Source organism: Mesoplodon bidens (genome assembly GCF_964165515.1).
Source record: "Mesoplodon bidens genome assembly, chromosome: 8".
Taxonomy (NCBI): Eukaryota; Metazoa; Chordata; class Mammalia; order Artiodactyla; family Ziphiidae; genus Mesoplodon; species Mesoplodon bidens.
In genome coordinates, this window is record NC_138165.1 from 99,461,595 (window position 1) to 99,485,133 (window position 23,539).

Sequence of the window (23,539 nt, forward strand, 5' to 3'; positions counted from 1 at the left end):
CATGCAAACTGTTATGTGACTATTCATAGTAATATTATTCATAATAGCCAAAAAGTAGAAACAACCCAACTATCCATCAACTAATGAATGGATAAACAAAGTGTGGTATATCTATGTAACGGAATATTATCCCACCACAAAAAGGAATGAAGTATTAACTCAAGCTACAACATAGATGAACCTTGAAAATATTATGCTAAGTGAAAGAAACCATACATAAAAGGATATATACCTTATATGATTCTATTTATGTAAAATGTTTAGAATAAGCAAATCTCTGAATTCAGAAAGTAGATTAGCTACTGCCAGGAGCTGAAGGAAAGGGGACTGTAGTGTGACTGCTAATAGGTGTGGGATTTCTTTTTTCGGGGGTTGGAGGAGCTGATAAAAATGTTGTAGAATTAGAGTATTAACAGTTGCATGATCTTGTAACTATACTATAAGACCAATGAATTGCACACTTTAAACTGGTGAATTTTATGGTGTATGAATTACATCTCCATTAAATATATGTGCACACACACACACAGTTAGACCCACAAAAATACCAATCTATAATAAACTGAAAATTTAAATATCTGGTCCTTCACCAAAGATGGTTTGAGATGTAGAGCCTCAAAGAGTTATATGAGCTGTTGGCTGAATGACTAGTCCCTAGTCTTGTTTTCCTTCCTCCTCATCCTACACACACACACACACACACACACACACACACACACACACACGTGCGTGCGCTCTCTCCCACACTTTCCTTGCCCCAGCCTCCTCCTTCATGGGTTCAGGGGTCAGGGCTGCTACAGGACTCACGTCCCCTGTACGAAGGCTGTGCTTTGTGGGCTAGACTGAGCACCAAACCATCAATCATGACAGCATTCAGAGCTCCATGGAACTACAGATGGTCCCTGACTTATGATGCTTCAACTTATGATTTTTCAATTTTACGATGGTGCTAAAGCAATACGCCTTCAGTAGAAACCACGCTTCGATTAATGTTGATCTTTTCCCATACGATCCTCCCTCATGATGCTGGGGAGGGGCAGCCGCAGCCCCACTCAGCCATGTGATCATGAAGGTTACCAACCAACACACTTACCATCATTCTGGACTCACACAATCATTCTGTTTTTCACTTTCAGTATGGTATTCAATAATTAACATGAGATATTCAATACTTTATTATAAAATAGGCTTTGTGTTAGGTGATTTTGCCCAACTGTAGGCTAATGTAAGTGTTCTGAGCACGTTTAAGGTAGGCTAGGCTAAGCTATGATATTCAGTAGATTAAGTGTATTAAATATATTTTCTTTTTTTTACTAATTAATTTTTTTTTTTTTAAGTTTTGGCTGCGTTGGGTCTTCGTCGCTGTGTGTGGGCTTTCTCTAGTTGTGGCAAGCAGGGGCTACTCTTCATTGCAGTGCACAGGCTTCTCATTACTGTGGGTTCTCTTGTTGTGAAGCACGGGCTCTAGGCGCGCGGGCTTCAGTAGTTGTGGCTTGTGGGTCCTAGAGCACAGGCTCAGTAGTTGTGGCACACGGGCTTAGCTCCTCTGCGGCATGTGGGATCTTCGCAGACCAGGGATCGAACCCGTGTCCCCTGAATTGGCAGGAGGATTCCTCACCATGGCTCCACAAGGGAAGTCCCAAATGTATTTTCAACTTACGATGGGTTTATCAGGATATAACCCCATCATAAGTTGAGGAAGACCTGTAGTTTACAATTAAGCACAAACTAAAATTAATCCATTTTTAGGCCTAACATCTGTACTGAATGAAACATTTTCTAATGCCAAACAAGCAGGCATTCATTGTTAGCTTTATTTACACTGTCCAACAGGAGTGAACACAGGAGGTCAATGTAATGAATACATTCTGGAAGCTACCTACCATCACGGCTCCGTTATCCTGGCCCACAAATATCCGTCTGCTATCATGATGGTAAGCCATAGCAGAGCAAGGAGCTGCCAGAAAGACAAAGATCATGTTACGTGCAAAGCTAAGCATGTTAAGTCATTGTTCAAGGTACATTATTAAAAAGAGCTATAAAACTTAGGTTAAAAGAAAGAGGGCAAAAACACTTTATAAAAAAAAATTACTAAAATTCTGTTGTCTTAGTGTAAAATTTTAACTTTAACAATCTTCCAAGTTACTTTTATCACTTTGGGTGAAGGGAGCTCCATGAAGTTTCATCTGATTGAAACTCCTACCTGTTTCTGGAAAGGTCTGGGGTCCAGTGCTTAGAGTAGGTGATCTGCTACCCAAATTCCACAGGTCATCCTGCCCCTCCCACTTCCCCATCACAGGTAAAACAGCACCTGGCATCTGTGGAAAGAACAGTTCCCAGCACCACAATTCCCTTTCCGTGGCATGTGAGCAAGCTGGGAAAGCCACTTTGGGATTACTTGTGTTTTTTTTTCCCAATGATGAAAAAAATGTTCCGTTTTGCGATGACTCATACAACCCCAGTTTGTGCTAACGAGTTGTGAGGGGTAGATAACGTTTCTTTGTCCATAGCATGTCATGTGACTAGGACAGCCCCAACTCTTCCCATGTATGCACCCCTCTTCCAGCTTCTACATAGTCTTCTTCCAGAAAGCATGGGCCAGAGAATGAGTTTCACAAGGGAGAAACTCTAAATCATCTCCTCTGCTAAAAATCAGACTTAAAGTGATTTAGAAAATGGAACATTTGGAAAAAGAAATGTTTGGGTTCACTTCAGCCTTAAGAATTTTAATTGACTGTGGAATGAAATGCATGCTAGGAAATAAACAAACGAGTTGATTTTGAAATAAAACTTCTTAAAAAAAGTAAAAGAGAAACATCTTATAAATGAAGTTACGATTTGAAAGCAGTTTAAAGTTCTCTAACTGCAATGGCTGATATTCTCCACCAAAGGAAGAAAATAAACTACAATACTGAATTGTACTCAAAGGCAGAAACATAGTTAGCTGTATGATCAGACTATTTCAGTTGCATTCAAAAAACGATCTCGTTGAAATGTAGAGACCAAAACTGTCTACACACAAAACAGGTAGAACTGACTACAAGTTTGTACACCCTTATCCACCATATTGATGTTTGAAACTACAAAGAACGATCATGTTTAAGAATTATAACCACAAAGATATATGTATCTTCATACAAAGTGCTTTTTAATAAACACACATAAAATTACCTTTGAGAAATCAAATCTCTGATGATTTTAAAGATTCACTGTCATCATTTTTGCTTGCTTTTCAGTTGGTACTAAATCTTAATGCTTTAGTTTTAAGCTTCTTTTCAATTCTTTTTATGCCCAATCCTATAACTAACTGTACATAGACATGTTAAAATCTTTTGTGTAAAAATTACAATGTGCTGAGTAATTTTATAAGACTAGAGAATTCTAACATATTAAAAAAAAAAGCCTCGCTAGTCTGCTTTGTATCTAAAAATGTCCTGGCTTTTTTCCTAGAAGGGAAGCTTCTACTGAGATAAACTATACCTTCTTTTTTTAAATGTGAATGTTCACGTAGTTTTATAAACAAGCAAAACACACATCATCTTTCAAATCAGTGACCTTTTAAAAAGGCACCACTGCAGTCCAAAAGCATATGCTTAAAACTTTAGTTTTGTAAACAAAGGGTTTTCTGGAATATAGTCAGGCTCTTTCATTTATGTATTCCTATGGCTGCTTTCACATGACCATGGCAGAGTTGAGAAGTTGCCCCAGAGATTGTTTGGCCCATAAAGCGTAGTATTTATGGCCCCTTGCAGAAAAAGTTTGTGGACCTACCCCATATCGGGGTGAGCAGCACAGTTTTGGAGTCAGATGGGCATGAACTGCAATTCCAACCTCTGGCCTCAGTTTCCTTGTCTACTAACTGGTGAAAATATCATCTACCTTATATAGCTGTTGTGATGATTTCATAAAATAGCACCAGAAAACAAAAATGCATGAGGCACATAGTAGATACAGAAACTAAGAGTTACATCTTTCTTCAGCTAAAGCAGATTCTGAAAGTTATTTTTGTTATGTGAGGTAATGCTCTGAATCATAATTGGTCCACATACAGCAACATTCTAAGGTTTGCTTACTGATCACCTCTGTTAGGTCACAGGAAACAAACTGGTGGATGACCACTAAAATGTCCTCAACTGGGTAATCTGCAGACAGTTTTTAAAACCAACATGGCACTTTTCTTCTCATACTTCAAATTTAATTTTAAAATAAAACAGACAAGCAGTTATTTCTCAAAATTCATTCATTCCGTTTTCTTCTGGCAGTGTTCTTGAAATTTCATCAGTAGACATTGTTCCAGATGGAGGTGATAAAGAGGCATCTGGAAGCAACAGGCTGCATACGTGTAGATACAAACATGAAGGTGTCAGTCACCCACAGCAGAGATGTGTTTTTTCTAGTCTTTCCAGCCACAGCGCTGGAAGCTACTTCTGGAGGGTACAGTTAGGCCAATATAGCAAGGGATGGCAACAGAGAAAGCAAAGCCACGTGCCCAAGACCCAAAAGCCAAGGAAGAGTGTGCACTGCTACTGCTAGGTTCTGGTGCCCTGGGGGAGAAATCAATTACAAAGTGAACTAAATATCTGGGGGAAATACAAGCCAAGGAGTCACTGAACTAAACACTGGACAAAAATCTATCTCAGTCTCTCTCTGTTCTTAAGAGAATGAACTCCAAGGTTGAGGTCTCAGGAGATTGAACTGTGGCCAGATTATGAAGTGCGGGGTAATGGAGAGGAGGGAGGGATAACAGCAAGAGCATTAGCAGGACTGTCCACAAAGACGGCAAAACACCCCCCAGCACAGGTAGCAGGTCCCCAGGCTGTTGGATCTATCACTGGGTCACTGGAAGTAAGGAGTTATCTGTCTAAGAGAAGCCTTTTATTTTTCAGTTGGGTAAAGGATAGGCTCAGAGGCCCAGAGTACCCCACCTACCTCTACCCTGCTCCCTCAAAATCCCAAAGTAAATGTATCAAACGGCCTCCATAAGCACATTCACAAGACATCAGCCGCTTCCTATTTCACACTGAGTAACCAAGGTGACAAATCCACAGACACACACGGACACAGGACGGGAGGTACTACTGCCTGGCACAGTAAATCATGATTAGGGTTTCAGGTAGTCTTAACACACTGCATATGGTAAAGTTTTATGGTTCCTTTTATAATAGTTAGCTTTATACCAGTATTCCAAAAAGCCCACTTCATTTTCATTGAATGGTTATCAAGATAGAAAAGATAACCAGCCTGCCCAAGCTGTCAGTAGAAGGCAGAACAAATGAAAATCCTGATAAACTACTAATTTGTGGAAATGCTTATAGGATCTAAACCCTGCATGTACCCTGCGATAAATGTGCAAATGAGAAAGCGCTAGCCAAGAAAGGAGGTGCTTGGAAGGATGACTCAAGCTGATATAAGGAATTTGCTGAATAACTGGCAGCTCCGTGTTTGTAAGAAACTCCACAGCCCCTGGAATAACTCTTAAGGGAGCTATGAACAGTGTCCACAGCGTCTGGAACTAGCAAACACTCTTCTTTGGAGAACTCCCTAACAGTCGTCACTAGCAAACCGTCAAGCCTGCTCCAGAGCCTTTTGTCTTTTCCTAGGGGATCCTCTGATTATTGAAACCTTAACTGAGGAAAAGCCCTCATTAAGGACCAAAACCACCAGGAAATAAGCAGCTATGGATGCCTTCCGTGTGGCCACTGGGGGTGGCAGGACTCAACCCCAGCTTGGACCTGGGTGGTATCCAGGCGCTTTTTTCAAGAAAAGATGGAGAAGTGGGAAAGAAGGATACAAAGCTGCTTAGATCTGCAGGAAGGGCTGGATTTAAATGTAATTTTATGTCACTACATCTCAGGGCTGTTCTAAAATCTCAATGCAAAAGCTTTATCGTCAAGGTTTATTTTTAGAACATATTTGACTACTGAGAAAAATCTCCATGTAGAATGCATTGTGCCTTGGATCAAATCTCTCAACAGTACCCAGAGTTTATGAAAAAGTTGGGCAAAAGGCCAGTTAAGAAGGCAGAGTGTTCAGAGCCCTGTTTTAGTGTCAATATCAGCTATTACTAAGAAGAAAGTGACTACTAATACAAGTCGGCAAAAGAAAGACAAAGGAAAATGGAGGAGGTGGGAGGCTTTCCTCTTCCTTTTATTTTCTCCAGTTCTGTTCAAGTCCACTTCAGCTAAGCCGGTAGACCCAGCTTCATTCGCAAGAGAAAGGGAGTCTTCCTGTGGTTTAGCACAGCCTATCAGAGGTATCAGGCAACTGAGAAGCTCATTTCGAAATCTAGCGGCATTTCTTTTAATCAGGAATTTTGAAATTTAAATCCTCCAAGACAGCTACTCACAGGCCATTGTGTGGTAAATGCTGGGCCAGTACTGACCGCTGTCTCTTTTCAGCCATACTCGGATAGTTCTGTGGAGAAAAGCAAAGAAAAAAACGAGTAGTCTTTAGTAATTTTACCTTCTTTTCCGCTCCAGGCAAACTTTTCATTTTATTTTCAGTATTGTTTCCCACTGACCTTATAACATTAGTAACTGGAAACATTAGGCAAATACACACACAGAGTATTATGGTATACTTTATACTAGTATATATGTGTGTACATACACACACACATATTATATAGTTGCCTACAGTACGTCCATACATGGTGAGTTATGCAGTAACTAGGAGTCAGGATTCTGAATAACTTTAATAATATGGAAAATACTCATCATATAATGATATTCAAAGAAAGCTGAGAACTCTTAACTACTTTTCTTGGCAACAAACTGCAAACTTGGTCGCCTGGCTGTCACATCCAAATGACAGTCGTAGACGTAAATGGAAAGAAAATGTTTCTGGAGAACTTGGAGAGACGTGCGTACAAAGCAGAGCCCACGCCACCGCTCGTCCACAGATAATTCCCAGTCGTCTCGGCCCCGGGAGGAAATCCTTCCACACCCGTCTCTGAGCCTCTCCTTTCACCAGAACGCACACAGAGAGATGAGGAAATCCTGGACACAGGCAGGAAAATGACACATGACCAAAACAGCCAAGGTTTAATATTTTGGCTTAGCACCTCAGAAGAACACTATGGAATATTTCTCCAGCACTCATGGAACCTCCAGGAAGCTCTGGGCCTCTTCCTCTTCAGAGGAGGACACTCACTGCCTTTTCCGGCACAGCTGTGCTCTGCCTTCGCCATGACTCCTGTCTCAGTGTCCCTTATTGTCAGCTCTGTCACACTCTTGTATTTCTAACAGCAACACAGATTCTGGCCCACAGCCAGCACGGAATTAATGGTTGCAACCTTGAACTAAAATACAGTAAGGCTAAATGTTGACACTACGTTTCCATTCTGCTTGAAGTTCAAGACAAGTAAGACAGGTCTATGAGGATAAAAATCAGAATGGTGGTTGCTTCTGGGGGTGAGGACAGAATGCAGTGAAGGGATGTGAGGGAACCTTCTAGGGCCATGGTAAGGCTCTGGGGAGCAGGTGACGTGGGTGTATGCATCTTTCAGAACCTGCCCAGCTGTACTTAAGATCTTACAGATTACTGTAAATGATTAGAGCTAAATAAAAGAAAATAAAGACTAGATGTTAACTTTCATTCACCCAAATAAATAAGATGACCCAGCAGCACAGTGGGAATCATGCTATTTTAAATGTGAACTGGGCATATAGGCCGTAGTGTAGGAGCAGCCATTTGTAAAACATGACCCATCTTCCAGCCACTGCTAACTGGTCATGATGGAACCTTTGGCCAAGTTGAATCCCTCAGAATGTTTCTCTACATCCCACCTCTGATCACAACTGGCCAGACCAGGAATGGGATCAGTCAGTTCCTTCCCTAGGAAATCAGAAACCAGGAGAGACAGAAATAGATCAGTATGTCTCCAGTCGTTGAAATGACTGTTTCTGGTCACACATTTCGCAATTTGGACTGGAGAATTTTGTACGTTAATAAAAGGGAAAGAATGAAGCCGGCCGAAGAGGAGAAGCAGTAGCAAGCTGGAGACAGTCCAGGTGGAGAGTCCCCCATGCCAGCTGCTCCTGAGGCCGCTATTTCCCTAGACTTGGGTTCCGTGAGGCAGATGCCCCAGCGTCCTCACCATAAACACCCTCAGCGGCTTAAGCGAATCTGAGTAATCTTTGCTATTTGCAATCAAATAGGTACTCATACACTGTGTCTGCGTGGGACACCATGAAGTCTCTCAGACACTGTCTCTTCGTTCAAGCACCATTAAACAAGATCCTACGTGACAAAGTTCACAAGGCAAGTCAATCAGGCAGACTCCTTCAGGAGTACCTATATTGTGATAGGAAGTTCTAGAAAGTTCAAGTTCACATCCAAAATTAAAAGGGAAAGAGAGAGAAAGATCAGACTAAAGCATCTGTGAACAGAACTATACTTTTTACTGTTTGTAGTTCGGCATCTTAAACCAAAATTTGACACTCTTTGAGGTAACGTTTTAAACCACTGTTATTATTTGTGGGTTCTTGGTTACTGTTCATGATTATTTAGTTTTCTTTCTTCACAAACCTCAGAGGTTAAGACTTTTTCATGGAACAGATCTTTCTAGTTTGAAACCATTTAAATGAAGCTATGAAAAATACTTAATGGGGATTTCCCTGGTGGCACACTGGTTAAGACTCTGCCTGCTAATGCAGGTGACACAGGTTCAAGCCCTGGCCCAGGAGGATCCCACATGCCGCAGAGCAACTAAGCCCATGCGCCACAACTACTGAGCCCATGCGCCGCAACTACTGAAGCCTGCGCGCCTAGAGCCCATGCTCCGCAACAAGAGAAGCCACTGCAATGAGAAGCCTGCACACCGCAACGAAGAGTAGCCCCCGTTCACCGCAACTAGAGAAAGCCTGCGCGCAGCAACTAAGACCCAACAACGAAGACCCAATGCAGCCATAAATAAATAAATAAATTTATTTTAAAAAAATACTGCTTATTTCTTTAGGTGTGATAATGGTGTTGCAGGTTTTTGCTTGGTTTTTTAAGAAGTAAGCAGTAATGCCTACCTGCGACACTGGCCCTTGTCTCTGTTCTCAGCATGCCCCCCACCATCCAGCCCTCATCACTCATGCCTCAGTGCAGCCTCCTCTCAGGTTACGTGGTGGGCTCATCCCTCTGGTCCACCTCGGGCATGTCGACTACTGGCAACATCTCCCAAGGAACCATGCATCCCACTGCCCCTGTGTTCAGAGCCAACCAACTGTTGTCTCAAATCAGGGGTTCGGGCTTCCCTGGTGGCGCAGTGGTTGAGAGTCCGCCTGCCGATGCAGGGGACATGGGTTTGTGCCCCGGTCCGGGAAGATCCCACATGCTGTGGAGCGGCTGGGCCCGTGAGCCTTGGCCGCTGAGCCTGCGCTCCTCAACAGGAGAGGCCACAACAGTGAGAGGCCCGTGTACCACAAAAAAAAAAAAAAAAAAAAAAAAATCAGGGGTTCAACTGACATAATTATGATTCCAAGACCCAGACCCTACATCCCAGCTAGCTGTCAACCTCAGAGGCCCCAAATATGCTGAGCTCAGGTTATGTCCTAATCCCTCCTCCCTCACCACTCCACCAAGGACTTTTCTCTCTAGGCAGTAGTTCATCTGGGCAGCACCCTCAGGATGGGTACCATTTCAGCACGACCTCACCTAAATTAATCAATAGAAGCGTATAATGATGATCCTTAGGCCTGAACTACTAACACAATATTACATTCTGTTGACTATATTTTATGTTACTTAGTACAGAATGTTTATGGATACATTTCATTACTTATGTTCAACATAGGGGATGAAACAGGAGTTATAAGAAGTTAAAGGCCAACTCACCTCTAAGCATTAAATCTGTTCAAGGATTCTACTCCACTTGCAAAGACAGGACAGCAAAGGCCAAGGCACTTGAAGATGAGAGCACCGTACAGCGCCTTCATTCACTCAAAGGGATTAAACCTATCTGTCTGTTTTTTTAAGGGTCTAAAGACCAGAATGCTGATGTAGTCTAAAAGCTCCCAGATCAACCCCAAAAGTTGTGGGTCATGAATGCACTGGTAGCTTAATGGAGGCCTCAGTAGCACATGTTTTTCCCTGTATCCTCTTGAAAGAAGAGTGATTTCAGACAGCACAGAAGTCACTGTGAGCTGGAAACCTTAAAGGTTGTCTCTTCCATCCAATCATCTAACCTGGAAAAGTCAAATTTTAACTTCATGCTGCTGAGTCCAAGGTCAAAATGGGACCTACCTAGACCCCAGCATCTTTGAAACACAGTATTATTTCCTTTGGAGGACAAACATAAGTTAGTACCATTTGGTCTGCACCCAGCTGACACACTAGGAAACTGGCAAGACAAATGATCTCTTGGGGTGTTTCATTTGGAAATTATTGATCACACCCAGGCTGAGAGAAGACCATCCTTGCTTGGGAATCAGGTTCCAAATCAAGCAGCTGACCTTGATAGTTGGCTTTACCTCCGTACTCACACCTTCTATCTGGAATTCCCTTCCTTCTCTTTTCAAGCCAAACTCTTTCCCTTACTTAGGGGACACATTAAAATCTCCCACTTCTGAGATAAAAATCAAAACGATATTCAATTTAACTCCTAGTACTCCGGCACTCTCAAGAAACTATGATATTAAACAAAGGTGTATAATTTCTCCTAAGTAATATAGAAATTTGTTTTGTATTGTAGTCAGAACATGCCTCATTGGTTTAAAAAATGGTTATAAAAACAGGCTTAAGTTGGGCTGCTTATTTAAAAAAATCAACAAATTCCACAGACTAAAAAAATTTACTATTCAGAAAACTGGAAACAAAATCTACTAGTCACAAACAGTTTAGTAACATTTTACAGGAGCAAACTATTAAAAACTCTAGGATGATATTAATGAACGACATAATCACCAAAGTGTCAGGATCAGATGGCTCTATTTTTCCAAAAACCACAATCTTGTCTGCCTAGATGAAGGTCTAAGTCCCTCTCTGACTGAAGTAAAACAGCTTAACTTTTCCTTCACTATTTTGACAACCTACTCCCACTCACCTAAACTCATTTTATCTTTTGCCTGCTGCTTATTCTACCCATTTTTCTAGTAGAGGGGTCTTGTTTGATGTTCCAAGACTGCGTCAATCTGGAAAAAAAGTCTTTCCTTAAAACCAGAACCTTAGAAACATGTTCATCTTTGCCAAGATCTATTTTTAAGTTCTTTTAAAAACAATAGTCTGATATTTTTCCAAAAGGTACTTAGAAAGGAAATGTGTCATTTCTTTCAGAGCCTACACTATTATAAGTGCTTTTCAATCTTCCCCACGCTCCTGCTGTCCCTGTGGAGGGCTGCACCATCAGTCTCCTTTGCCCTCCTAGTTTGAGAAGCATGAACTCATGTAGGGCTGCAGCGTTTTCCATGGAGACATGAGAGGAAGTCTCTCTGTAAGACTATAGCCCCACTGTATGCGCATCAAACCATCATCTTATTTGCCTCGTTGTTCAGCACGGTGGATCATCATCTATTCATTTTCTAAATAAATGAAATGCCAAAGTTGGATTGTATTTCTTTATTTTAAATAGTTCAGACTGAAATGTGTTTAAAATGTATTGCCGGGCAGGGCTAAGCAAAGGAACAGCTGAAAACAATAATAACACGCCATTTCTAGGGCTCTCATGATTTTCTGTCAGCACTCACTGCACACTAGAGCTAATCCTTTGGCAAGAATTGTGCTCCAGGGACTGCCGGTGTGGGGGACACGGGTTTATGCCCAGGTCCGGAAAGATCCCACGTGCCGCGGAGCGGCTGGGCCCGTGAGCCATGGCTGCTGAGCCTGCGCGTCCGGAGCCTGTGCTGCACAACGGGAGAGGCCACAACAGTGAGAAGCCACAACAGTGAGAGGCCCGCGTACAGCAAAAAAAAAAAAAAAAGCATTTTGCTCCATAGAGTGAGAAGCACGTTTCCTGCCTAATCATGAAGATAACAATAATAACAATGATGATGATGATGACGAGAACAATAAACTGATTTAGGAATTCCAGGCTTGGCAACTGATCCTGAAGAAATTTTTTAATAGATGAAAAAAGGAACTACATATTTTTAAAAGTTCATATGAACATTATTCAAAAGAATAAAGTTAGGGGAACATGTTAAATAATGAAATGGATTAATGACACATGAATTTAATTGCCTATATAGTCATTAAAATTAGTTATGAAGACCATAGAACCATGAAAAACTGTTTATAATATATTAAGGGTTTCTTTTTTTAAGCTTAATATAATATGATAGAAGTAAATTCCATGACTACGCTGAGTCAGGCTGGGCAGGGAGGATAAGGCGGCTGATGAAGGGGAGAAAGAAGGAGAGGAGGGAACACGCCCCCGGGGCAGACAAGGACTCTGGTTCCTGGGGGGCGGGGCGGGGGGGCGGCGTTCCCAGAGAAAAGATGTGAAGCAGCTGAGAAGCAGGGAAACAGCAGGGCCACCAACAATTAAACACCTCCTCATAAGCCCTGAGGCACATAAGGACTTATCTTGCCTGATTTTCAAGGGTACCTATCTCAAATTCTAAATGTAAAAACCATCCACTCCCTGGGAGCCTGCCCGTTAAATCATTACCACTGAGAGCAAGTGAGGCTGAGTAGTAAAGCAGGGGTCAGACTGAAGCTCTGGCGCGGCTGCAGGCACTAGAATCAGAGGCAGTTTCAAATAGGGCTCGACCACTTTCCTTTTTTCAGTGCGGCAGAGTCTAGGAGGCCCTGTGCCCCCATGGAGTCTGTCAGGGGATCCGCTGCACCCATGGAGGTCAGCGCAGAGGAGTGAGGAGGGTCTGGACACGAGGGCTAGAGGTGCCGGGTGGACGGGGCCTTGAGAGCATCAGTTAGGCCCCGGGAGCAGTGAGCAGGGGCAGAATGGGCAGAGCTGGGCAAAGAAGTCCAGTGCAGCAAGAGAGGAAAGAGAAAACACCAAAAGGCACAGGACTCGATGGCCTGAAAGATACAAGGCAAGAAACCGCGCCTCTTCACAAACGTGTCCCGGCTTAACTTCTCAAAGTTCCCAGAGAAGAGCTCCAGTGGCACAGACGCTACCTCCTGCCTTCTACATATGCACTGGGAATCTAGAAAAGCTGTGGTCTGTCGAGAACATGATGCCACACCCTCAAGGCAAAGATGACAGCCAAGACCTCCTTTGTTTTTTTTGTTTTTTGCGGTACGCGGGCCTCTCACTGTTGTGGCCTCTCCCGTCGCGGAGCACAGGCTCCGGACGCGCAGGCTCAGCGGCCATGGTTCACGGGCCCAGCCGCTCCGCGGCATGTGGGATCCTCCCGGACGGGGTCACGAACCCGTGTCCCCTGCATCGGCAGGCGGACTCCCAACCACTGCGCCACCAGGGAAGCCCAAGACCTCCACTTTATACTTAGGGAGGCAGAAGTCAGGAGGGAGAAAGTCCTAAAACGAAACAAACCAACAGCAGCCCTGGATCAGATTTTCAAACTCTGTCTACTTATTCTGCCAGAAGGTGATGAAAATTCACATTTCAAAACAATACCAAAGTAAATAATTCAAAGCAAAGAAGCTTTATATGGTAATTAATTAATATATAGAACAATTTTTAAAGGGCATTCAGAAAACTCTACATTTTATCCTCCAAAGCAGTAACTCCTAAACAATAAGCAAACATGAAGCATTAAATTCCTTTTTTCTCCAAATAAATGCAGAAGGTGGAAAAGTCCAGGTCTAACTCCAAAATTCTCACTTAGCTCAAAAAAATCCTGACTTCTGTGCTCAATATGTACAATCATTCTAACAAAATCTCTCACTACCTCAAGATCAACTACAGTATACGATTCAATATGTAAGTGCTTGAGGTAGCAAGTTGCAAAAATGGGCCCAATGCTTTACCCCTCCCTGCATCCATGCCCTTTACAATGTGACTCTGTAGCTCTTCCCATCAAGAGGTGAAAGCTACTTCTCTGATCTTGAAAATGGGCTGCCTTGTGACTTGCTTTGGCCAGAAGAACATGGTTGTAGCAATGCAGTGCCAGCTCTGAGTAAAGAGACCCTCTTTTGGAAGCCTACCATGGTTACATGAACAAGAGGGGCTAGCCTGCTGGTGGATGAGAGATCGCACAGAAGAGAGCCCCACTGTGCCAGGTGAAGCCATCCTCCACAGGGCTGCGGCTAGCAAGCCACGTGAAAGAGATGGACTAAGATGAGCAGGGCCAACACGTGTATAAGTGAGCCTGGCTGTGACCAGATGGACTGTCTAGGTGACCTATAGGCTCATGATCAATGATAACACTTGTTGTTTTAAGCCACTGAATTTTCGGTTGGTTTGTGACATAGCAATAGCTAACTGATACAATGCTATCTGTCCCAAGCAGTATATCTTTAAGAATAGTTAGGAATCTGACCTTAAAACTGGAAATAAAAACAGCATTTGGCATTGACCAAGTGTCAAGAATTTCAAAGTACTTAGTAAACACATAAGTCCACTTTAACTTTTAACTGAGCTCTAGGATCCTCACTTTGCTCAGATGCTAATTTGATTCCCAAGAGACTGAAGACATTACTGTAAAAGCATAAATGAAGTCATTACTCTTAATTAAATATTATTCAATATTTTCATCCTGTCTATCAAGGATAATAATTCTGTATGTTCTTTTACCTTACTACAGTAGATACATAAAAAGCAGACTAAAAACCAAAGGTTTGATTAAGAAAGAAGTACTTATTCCTGGGAGATTAATCTGTGATCTGCTCAAAGACATTCCTGATGAGGAGCAGAGAGGCCCCTTTTATTTCTTCTAGTCCCTTTGTTTGACTCTTTCAGAGAGCTGATTGAAAGCAAGTTAAAAATATACTTTAGGAAATCACCAAGTCTATAAAGCCTCATCTGCTTAAGCTACAACATACTAGAGCAAAGACAGACTCAAAGCATGATTTTTCTTCTAAAAAGCGCTGGCTCTCAAAACAGGAGGCATCTCATGTAAGTCATGATTAACACCATTTTCAAACCTGTAACTCCATGAGAACATACATTTGGTTCAATACATGTTATTTTCTGGTATGATTACCTTGAAAATCATGCCCACACTTTGATAAACAGATTCAAATAGCACACAAGTGTTTCTGTAAAATCACAAGGCCAAGTTCCACCTCGCCCGACACATCAGCATTTCTAAAACCAGCTCTTTTTTTTTTTTTTTTTTTGGTGAGTATGACTTTTAGTTTTTAGCATCTTTATTGGAGTATAATTGCTTTACAATGGTGTGTTACTTTCTGCTTCATAACAAAGCGAATCAGCTATATACATACACATATATCCCCATATCTCCTCCCTCTTGCCTCTCCCTCCCACCCTCCCTATCCCACCCCTCTAGGTGGTCACAAAGCACCGAGCTGATCTCCCTGTGCTATGCAGCTGCATCCCACTATCTATTTTACGTTTGGTAGTGTATATATGTCAATGCCACTCTCTCACTTCGTCCCAGCTTACCCTTCCCCCTCCCCGTGTCCTCAAGTCCATTCTCTGTGTCTGTGTCTATTCCTGTCCTGGCCCTAGGTTCTTCAGAACCATTTTTTTTTTAGGTTTCGTATATATGTGTTAGCATACGGTATTTGGTTTTCTCTTTCTGACTTACTTCACTCTGTATGACAGACTCTAGGTCTATCCACCTCACTACAAATAACTCAATTTCGTTTCTTTTTATGGCTGAGTAATATTCCATTGTATATATGTGTCACATCTTTTTTATTTATTCATCTGTCGATGGACACTTAGGTTGCTTCCATGTCCTGGCTATTGTAAATAGTACTGCAATGAACATTGTGGTACATGACTCTTTTTGAATTATGGTTTTCTCAGGGTATATGCCCAGTAGTGGGATTGCTGGGTCGTATGGTAGTTCTATTTTTAGTTTTGTAAGGAACCTACATACTGTTCTCCATAGTGGCTGTATCAATTTACATTCCCACCAACAGTGCAAGAGGGTTCCCTTTTCTCCACACCCTCTCCAGCATTTATGGTTTGTAGATTTTTTGATGATTAAAACCAGCTCTTTTAAAAAAGTTCTCAGGGGACTTCCCTGGTGGTCCAGTGGGTAAGACTCCACACTCCCAGTGCAGGGGGCCCAGGTTCGATCCCTGTTCGGGGAACTAGGTCCACATGCATGCCACAACTAAAGATCCCATGTGCTGCAACGAATACCCGGCACAGCCTAAATAAATAATTATTTTTTAAAACTTAAAAAAACAAAGTTCTCAAAAAAACACCCTAATCATCCCCAAATAGCTAAATTAAAGCAATTTAACCATCTTTAAGTTGTAAACTGAAATACAGGGGTTATTCAACAAAATGATTTAAAAGAGTACAGAGTATAGCATATGCTACAAATTAATTAAGCCTCAGGCCTGATTTCTTTTAAACTCTGAACAAATAGTAAGTTTGGGGAAATCTGATTTTCCAGTCACTCTTAGGATTGCTGATGCTATTTTATATCTTGGTAAATCACCAAACATTTGTGTTACCTACTACAAAGGATATTTTTTCCTAGTCTGACAGTACCTCCAGGGTTACCTACAAAAATGTGTAATTCTGGTAGCCTGGCTGGTTTCTATAACATTAAAATGTTAGCCTAAGAGGGAGAGGAAAGGATATGGTACAATCTGCTTTTATCAAATAAACAGCAGTTTCCTTCCAGCCAAGTCTCCTGAACTCTGCCCTCTTCATTACCGCGGCAGAAAGCAGCCGTTCTCCTTTGATAACAAAGGGGGGAAACACTAGATTTTTATTGAATTGATTATCTAAACTGAAAGGCAGGGAAACCAGCCTCTTTCTACAGAGGAGAATCAGACTGGTTTAAAAAAATTAAAATTTCCACCCCCTTCTACAGTCCAGGGAAGGAATCCGGGGCAGCTTCAAGGGTCCATGACAATGGTGACTCTCACACTGCAGATCCTGTCACAGGCAGACTTTTATCCTGGAGGGAAGGCCACTTGCACTTGTGTGGTACTTGCACCAGCCCCTAAATGAATAATGATGCTCCAGAAGCCTGATGGCTGGGTTTTCTACCTGCAGATGTTTTCTTTTTTATTTGGGGAACCACTCCTGCTGTTATCTTTTCACTGTGACCTCTGTGCCACCCAGGAGGGTAAAAGCTATCACAACCTTTGAGGAGCAGGGGCAGGAGGACAGGATGGAGTCAATCAATGTAGGGTCCACGCAACACTGATTCTTGAATTAAAAATAAAAAGTTTCAAACTCTGTTCACAGCCCAGAAGTCTTGAAATGCAAGGTTATACTAACCTAAAAGAAGCACCGTTGGAGGCCATAAGGAAGAAGCCTGTTTTTCAATTCTGGTCCATGCTTCTTCATACCTACCAGGTTTATTTGTTCATTGATTCACTCAAACTAACATTTGAGAGACTGCTGACCACATGCTTTCCTTCTGGGAGTCTGGAATTTCAGCACGTGTGAGGCAGAGGCTGACTTCATGACCAACCGCTAGTGAAAGCCTTGGGTATTGAGTCTCCAGCCACGTTTTTGCTGGTAGAAGGTATTTCACACATGTGATGTAACTCTGCTGGCGGAACGGAGCACCTCCTGAGTGCCTCCACAGGGCCAGGACTCTTGCAAGCTCATGCCTGCTTTCCTCTAGACTTCACCCCACGCCTTTCCCTTCATGGATTTTGTTTTGGGTTGTCCCACTGTAATAAATCATGGCCGTGAGCATGACTGTATAATGACAGTCCTAGTGAATCAAGGAAATTGGCGGTGGGCTTCGCGCCCCCTAACACAGCAGGGCAAAGATTTTTATAAGGGAAAACTTATGGCTGATGTGACTTGTAAGTGACCAAATATGGAAATGATGAAAAGGCATAACTCGAAGACAGTTATAAGAACTTAGGTGTGTAAGTGACCCCCAAAACAGTATTATCCTATTCAGACAGGAGAAATTTCATTTTATGTACACACACACACATACATACCCACAGACAGAATAAGCAGAGAGAACTTTAGCTTCTGATGAGATTAAAGCAATTAAATGGAAAATAAATGGGAATGAAAACAGTAATAGCCAACACACAAAAAGCACTTTACCTGTGCCAGGCACAGTTCAAAATGCTTTGCATATGAATTCATCTAATTCCCACAAAACCCTATGAGGTAGGTGCCTTTATTATCTCCATTTTGCAGATGAGAAAACTATGATACAGAGAGAACAAGTAACCTGCCCAGGGTCACATGGCTGGGATTCAAACTCTGGCATTCTGGATCCAGAATCTGTTCTAAACTATGCTATAAAAAGAAAATGATCATAACAATGAAAAACTACTCTAACGACAGAGGAATAAATGCTCTCCCACCCAGGCTTCCCATTTCTCACTTCTTCACTTTATTTTGTAACACAAACGAAAGAGTCTATTTTTAGGCACTGCATGACAACAAAAATACAGTGGTTAACACTCTGGTTTTCTGTATAAACTAAAAACTTCCAGCTACGCCAGGTTTCCTCCTAAGCATAACACTTAAAAATCAAGTTGTTTATTTAAGATTGTTTCCATGTGAACAGCTACTAAATACATAATTTTTCCTTCAAACCGTCTTGATATGCTTAGAAATGTCTAAAAGAAAACAAAAAAATTAAATAGCTGGTGTAACAACAACAAAAAAGGAAGATGCCACCAAAAATATTTTAAAAGTTGATTTTCTATAATCTCTATTATTTACCAGCCTAAGAGAAACATCCTAAACTATCTTAAAATATATGAGATATCTCTTTGTTTGACTTGGGCCAGACAAAATTGAGTTTCTTGCAGAAATCAACCTTGGCCCACAGGCCCCTGAAGCAATAGTATTAGCACGCTTTTCTCCAAACTCTATTTTTCAAAAAATGAAGACAGCGGGCCCACAGCCTTAACTTATTGGTAAGGCTTTTAATAAAGTTTTTATCTTTAAAAAATGCTATCTATCCTTTTCAACCAACTGACTGTCTAATTTTTTGGTGCAGTTCACAGCAAAGAAGTTCAAAAAGCAAACGTGTCTAGGGAATCAATTCCTCCTGCCTCACCACATTTCAGTTCTGTCCTGAAAGCAGAGTCTCATTTTCTGTTTCCCTTACCAGGAAAATGACTGCTGCGGTTCAAATTCTGAAACGTAATACTGAGGTTATTACTTTGATTTTCACAGTCTCCTGACTAGAAAGACAGTCATACTCCGTTGACTCAAGAATATTTTTTTTCACTTTACAAATGTATCATTCTACTTTGCATGCTCAAATATTCTAGTTCCAAAGTGCAAGCAACTGAAAACTAAAATTTAAAAATACTAATTAAGGTTTCATGAAGAATGAAGTTTAAGCAAAAGAGCGTGGGGTACTTACTACTTCAACAAAATAGAAACGAATGCATGTGAGAGGAGCGCCATTCTCTGTTAACCCTTCATGGCACAGTAACCCCTGAAGGTTTCTGATTAGACCCCCTAAGCTCACTGCCCAAACCATTACCAGTGACACCAGGTCTGATGGAATTAAGCTGAATACTCCACAATGGTTTATTACTCCCTGGGGGGATTCTCTGTATGTAGCTCTATCATATATATAGTTTGGTTTTACTGGGAAATAGGTGGGTATATCTAAAGGACTCCAGGCAAATACATCCCAGAAGCTGACAAAAAAGAGGACAACGTAGAAACAGTATTCTCTCCCAGTGGGTTTCCACAGACAAGCATCATGACAAGTAAACTCTCGACAAACTCTCAGGCCCCGCCCCAGACTTACTAAACTAGAATCTCTGTGTTTTAACAAGATTTATCTCCATGCGACTCTGATGAACACTCAAGTTTGAGAACCACTGTCTAGAGAGACCAGATAAACATGTACATTAAGCCTAGACCAGGGTTTCTCAACCTGGGCATTATTGACATTTGGGGCTGCATAATCCTTTTCATGAGGGTCTGTCCTGGGCATTAAAGGATGTTGAGCATCCTCTACTCACTAGATGCCAGGAGTGCCCTCCCCGAGTTATGACGACCAAAATGCCTGCAGATATTACCCAATGTCCCCGGGGGGAGGGGGGAGGGGTGGAAGGCAGAATCCTAGCATTTTACACTTGCTGCCGGAGTAGACAGTCACTGACACTGCCTGGACTCAGGTTTTCCAAATGTGTGGAACTAGGGCCGTGGCAGAAAGAACTGGGGGCCTCAGAGTCAGACCTGGGTTCAAATCGCAGTCCTATCGTTTACTGGCTACATGACCTTGGGTACTTACTCAAGGTCCTTTGTGCCCCAGTTTCCCAAATGGTCAAATGCCCGTTACAATAAGATGCCTACACCAAATGTTCCATAAACCTCCCAGCGGGGCCTGGGGCAGCGCCTGCAATTAAATGCATTGCTCTTTCTGCAGTGAAACAAATGAATATTCACACCACATGGGACAAATAAAGATTACAGATAGTCTCAACTCTATAGGTCAAGTTTTAGCAGCAATGAGTTTTCAGGCCTAACTCACACACAAAAAACAAACAAACAAAAAGCACATCTGACTTTTTAAATACTTTGAATTTTGGAACTGCTGATAAGACTAGGTGACTGAACTCGCCTCACAGGGAGATGTGAGGATTGGATGCAGTCACGTACATGGGTCCACTTCTGTACTGAGAGAGGAAAGGGGCTTTTAAAAGGTTAACTATTGTTACTTCTCAAGTACAGATTCTGATCATGTCATTTGCTTGCTTTGAACTCTTTGATGGTCCCCCACTGCTTGCAAACTAAAGTCCAAATTCTCCTGTCCTTTCCCATTGCCTGGACCAGGGTCACACAGACCACTCCTCTCTCCAGTGATTTCTCCTCTGGGAGGCTTTCCCTGAAACCCAGCCCTCACCCAAGGATACTCCTTCCTCTGTGTCTCCCCAGCACCCAGGAAGCTGAGAGCACACGGCCATCTCTTCACCACACCATCCAGCCCTTTGGAAAAAACAATTTCAGCGTCAGCTTTTTCTACCCACTGGTCTAGCGTGGGCCCGGCACACAGTAAGTGTCCAATAAATGCTTGTTTGATGAATTAGGGTGGTCAGTGTTCTATTTCCTCAACAGGCTGGTTCTATCAGTCAGAGGCCATAAAATCAATGATTCCAAAGTTATATAAGGGCAGGTGCTATGACTTTTGATCCTTGTTCTATCTCTAGGGCCTGGCACTCAGTAAGTACAGTATTGCTAAATATAGAAATGAGTGAATAAATAAATGATTGAAGAATACGACACATATTTATGACAATGTAAAAACCAACCACCATATCCAACAACAACAAAAACCCCATAGCCGTGTGCTTTCGTAAATCTCATAAAGTGTAGCACCTGCTGAAAAGAGTGTCCTACCTTCCAGGACGGTCCATGGGCCTGAAACACCAATTAGAAACCCGAGGCCCCAACCCTCGCCTGGTCCAGTCATCTGCCAGGATCCTGCTGTGCCCCAGTGACAAAATGAGCTGATCTAAGGCTCCCCCAGAACACTTCAGTCCCAGGGCAGCTAAGTAATCACTTTCCATAAAACATTTATCAGCACTGCTCCTGGCCAATAATCTCAAATATTCAGCGATTGACCCAACACATGAGTCATGAATAAAATATTTTACTGAATAAAGACAGCTAACTTGTATAAAGTGTTGTCTGCATCTATGTTCATATCATGCAAATATCATTATTCTGTCCTTTGCCTTTTTTTACATTCCCCTCTTCTCCCTGTGGCTCATGTATCCCTCTCTCTCCCATTCCCATCCTGGTGACGCACCCACACCCAGGTCCCACCAAGTTCATTGCCTGCGCACAATAAACTCACTCAAAAGCAAAATACAAAGGTCAAAGAGGCACTGAGGGCTTCAGGTTTCCTCTTTCCATTTGGGACAGGCCCTCAAAGGTACTTACTTCAAAAGATAGATTACAAAAAGCCTCCAGCTTTAAGAGAACAGCAGTACCTTCCTTCTTCCAGAAAGCCTTTCCACTTTTGCAATATCACCCTTTAAGACCACTCATTGTCACAAGGAAACACAGTTTCTCTCAATAACATCAGTCATTTCCTCCAAATTCCCACAGTAAAGCCACTAACCTTTTAAACTTTCAGGGTTTAAAAAAATGCCAAAGCTTTAAAACAAATAACCTCTCTCCGATCCAATCACACAGCCCTGGGAAGACCAGAGAGCTGGACTGGGGAATCCTGGGGTGCATTTGTGGCGTCACCAGTATTTCTGTGCCTCTCCATGGGCCTCAGTTTCCTTTTAGATAGAATGAGAAAATCGCATCAGATCAGTGTTTCCCAAAATACGGTGGGCAAGATGTCTTGTTACAAGATAGAGCTGACTTTAGGTGACACAGATGAACATGTTTTAGCTATTAGTTTAATTTTTTATGGCAAGTGATAACCGGTTTTCCATTAATAGTGGAAATATCAAATTATCTGAAAAATAAAAGTATCTTTCACTATTCTTATTAAGTTTTTTCTTAAGTGAGTCACTTTTAGAAAAAAAAAAACTATTTTGTAAATAACAATTCAGGTGGTCCGAGCTGCTGTGATAAAATAACTGATCTAGGGACCTGGTGTGCGCGACACAAACAGAGGTGTAAACTCCAGCGTAAAGCAGAAGGAAGACCTTTGAAGCCCCGGGAGGTTTGTTGCAAGAAGGGAATCACTGGCACCGGGTCCCGCGGTGACCGGCCGCCAGTCCCGGCTCCCAGAGAATGCGGCTCGGAACTGACCGAGGAGGGGGCGCATCCAGCTCTGGGCGAAATCCCACAAAGGAGAGTGCGAGGGTGGGTGGGAGTCCCAGACTGGAGGGACGTGGCGGAGATGCGGGTCTCGGGCTGGCAGAGCGCAGCGGACGCGGGTAGGACAGGTGTCCCGGACTGAAGGTGCGAAGCGGATACGGCGTCCCGGGCGGGAGGGGAGCGGCGGGGGTCGAGACTGGAGAACCCAAAAGCGGGAACCCTGGACGGGGGTGGGGCCCAGAGTCCAGAAAGGGCGGCGGGGCGACAGGCCGCGGGACCCGGGGGCCGTGGACGTCCCCACGAGAAAAGGGACGAGGCCGCCGACCCCATGGTCCCTACACCCGGTCGCCGGCGGGAGTCCGGGCCGCCCCCGTCGCGCCTCGGCCCCGCGCTCGACCCGCCGTCCCTACCTGTCCTCGCTGGCTGTGATCACGCCGTCCTCCTTGGGGATGAGCAGCGCGGCCGTGACGGCGTCCTGGTGTCCCTCGATCTTGCTCAGCAGCACCGGGCGGCTGCTCTGCGGCCTGGAGTGGATCTCGGCCGCCATGTTCGCACAGCAGCGGCGGCGGCGGCGGCGGCGGCGGCGGCGGTGGCGGTCTTCGCGGCGGGCGGCCCATCAGCTGATGGCCGGGCGGGGACCTGCAGGTTTCGCTTCGGCTCCTTGGCGGTGAGGGTGCCGCGCCGCCGTAAGCTCCCGAGTGCTGCCGCCAACGATCGTATTGGCTGGGGAAGACGCGCAACTAAAATTACTTGGCGGAGAGAGAGGCCCTTAGGGATTTGCCAGAGACGTGGTGAAACTCACAA

At 43.2% G+C, this 23,539-nt stretch overlaps 1 protein-coding gene across 1 annotated transcript in view; it reads right to left on the minus strand.

Annotated features, from left to right (window-relative positions):
- Window positions 1-23,413, minus strand: part of WDFY1 (WD repeat and FYVE domain containing 1) — a 46,124-nt gene extending 22,711 nt beyond the window's left edge. The window contains exons 1-3 of the mRNA XM_081242937.1: window positions 23,146-23,413; window positions 6,347-6,414; window positions 1,884-1,957 (exon numbers count right to left, since the gene is read on the minus strand). Coding sequence (XP_081099063.1) covers window positions 1,884-1,957; window positions 6,347-6,414; window positions 23,146-23,282 — 279 coding nt within the window. The 5' untranslated portion in view covers window positions 23,283-23,413. The remainder of the gene's footprint in view (window positions 1-1,883; window positions 1,958-6,346; window positions 6,415-23,145) is intronic.
- Between the last annotated feature and the right edge of the window lie 126 nt (window positions 23,414-23,539).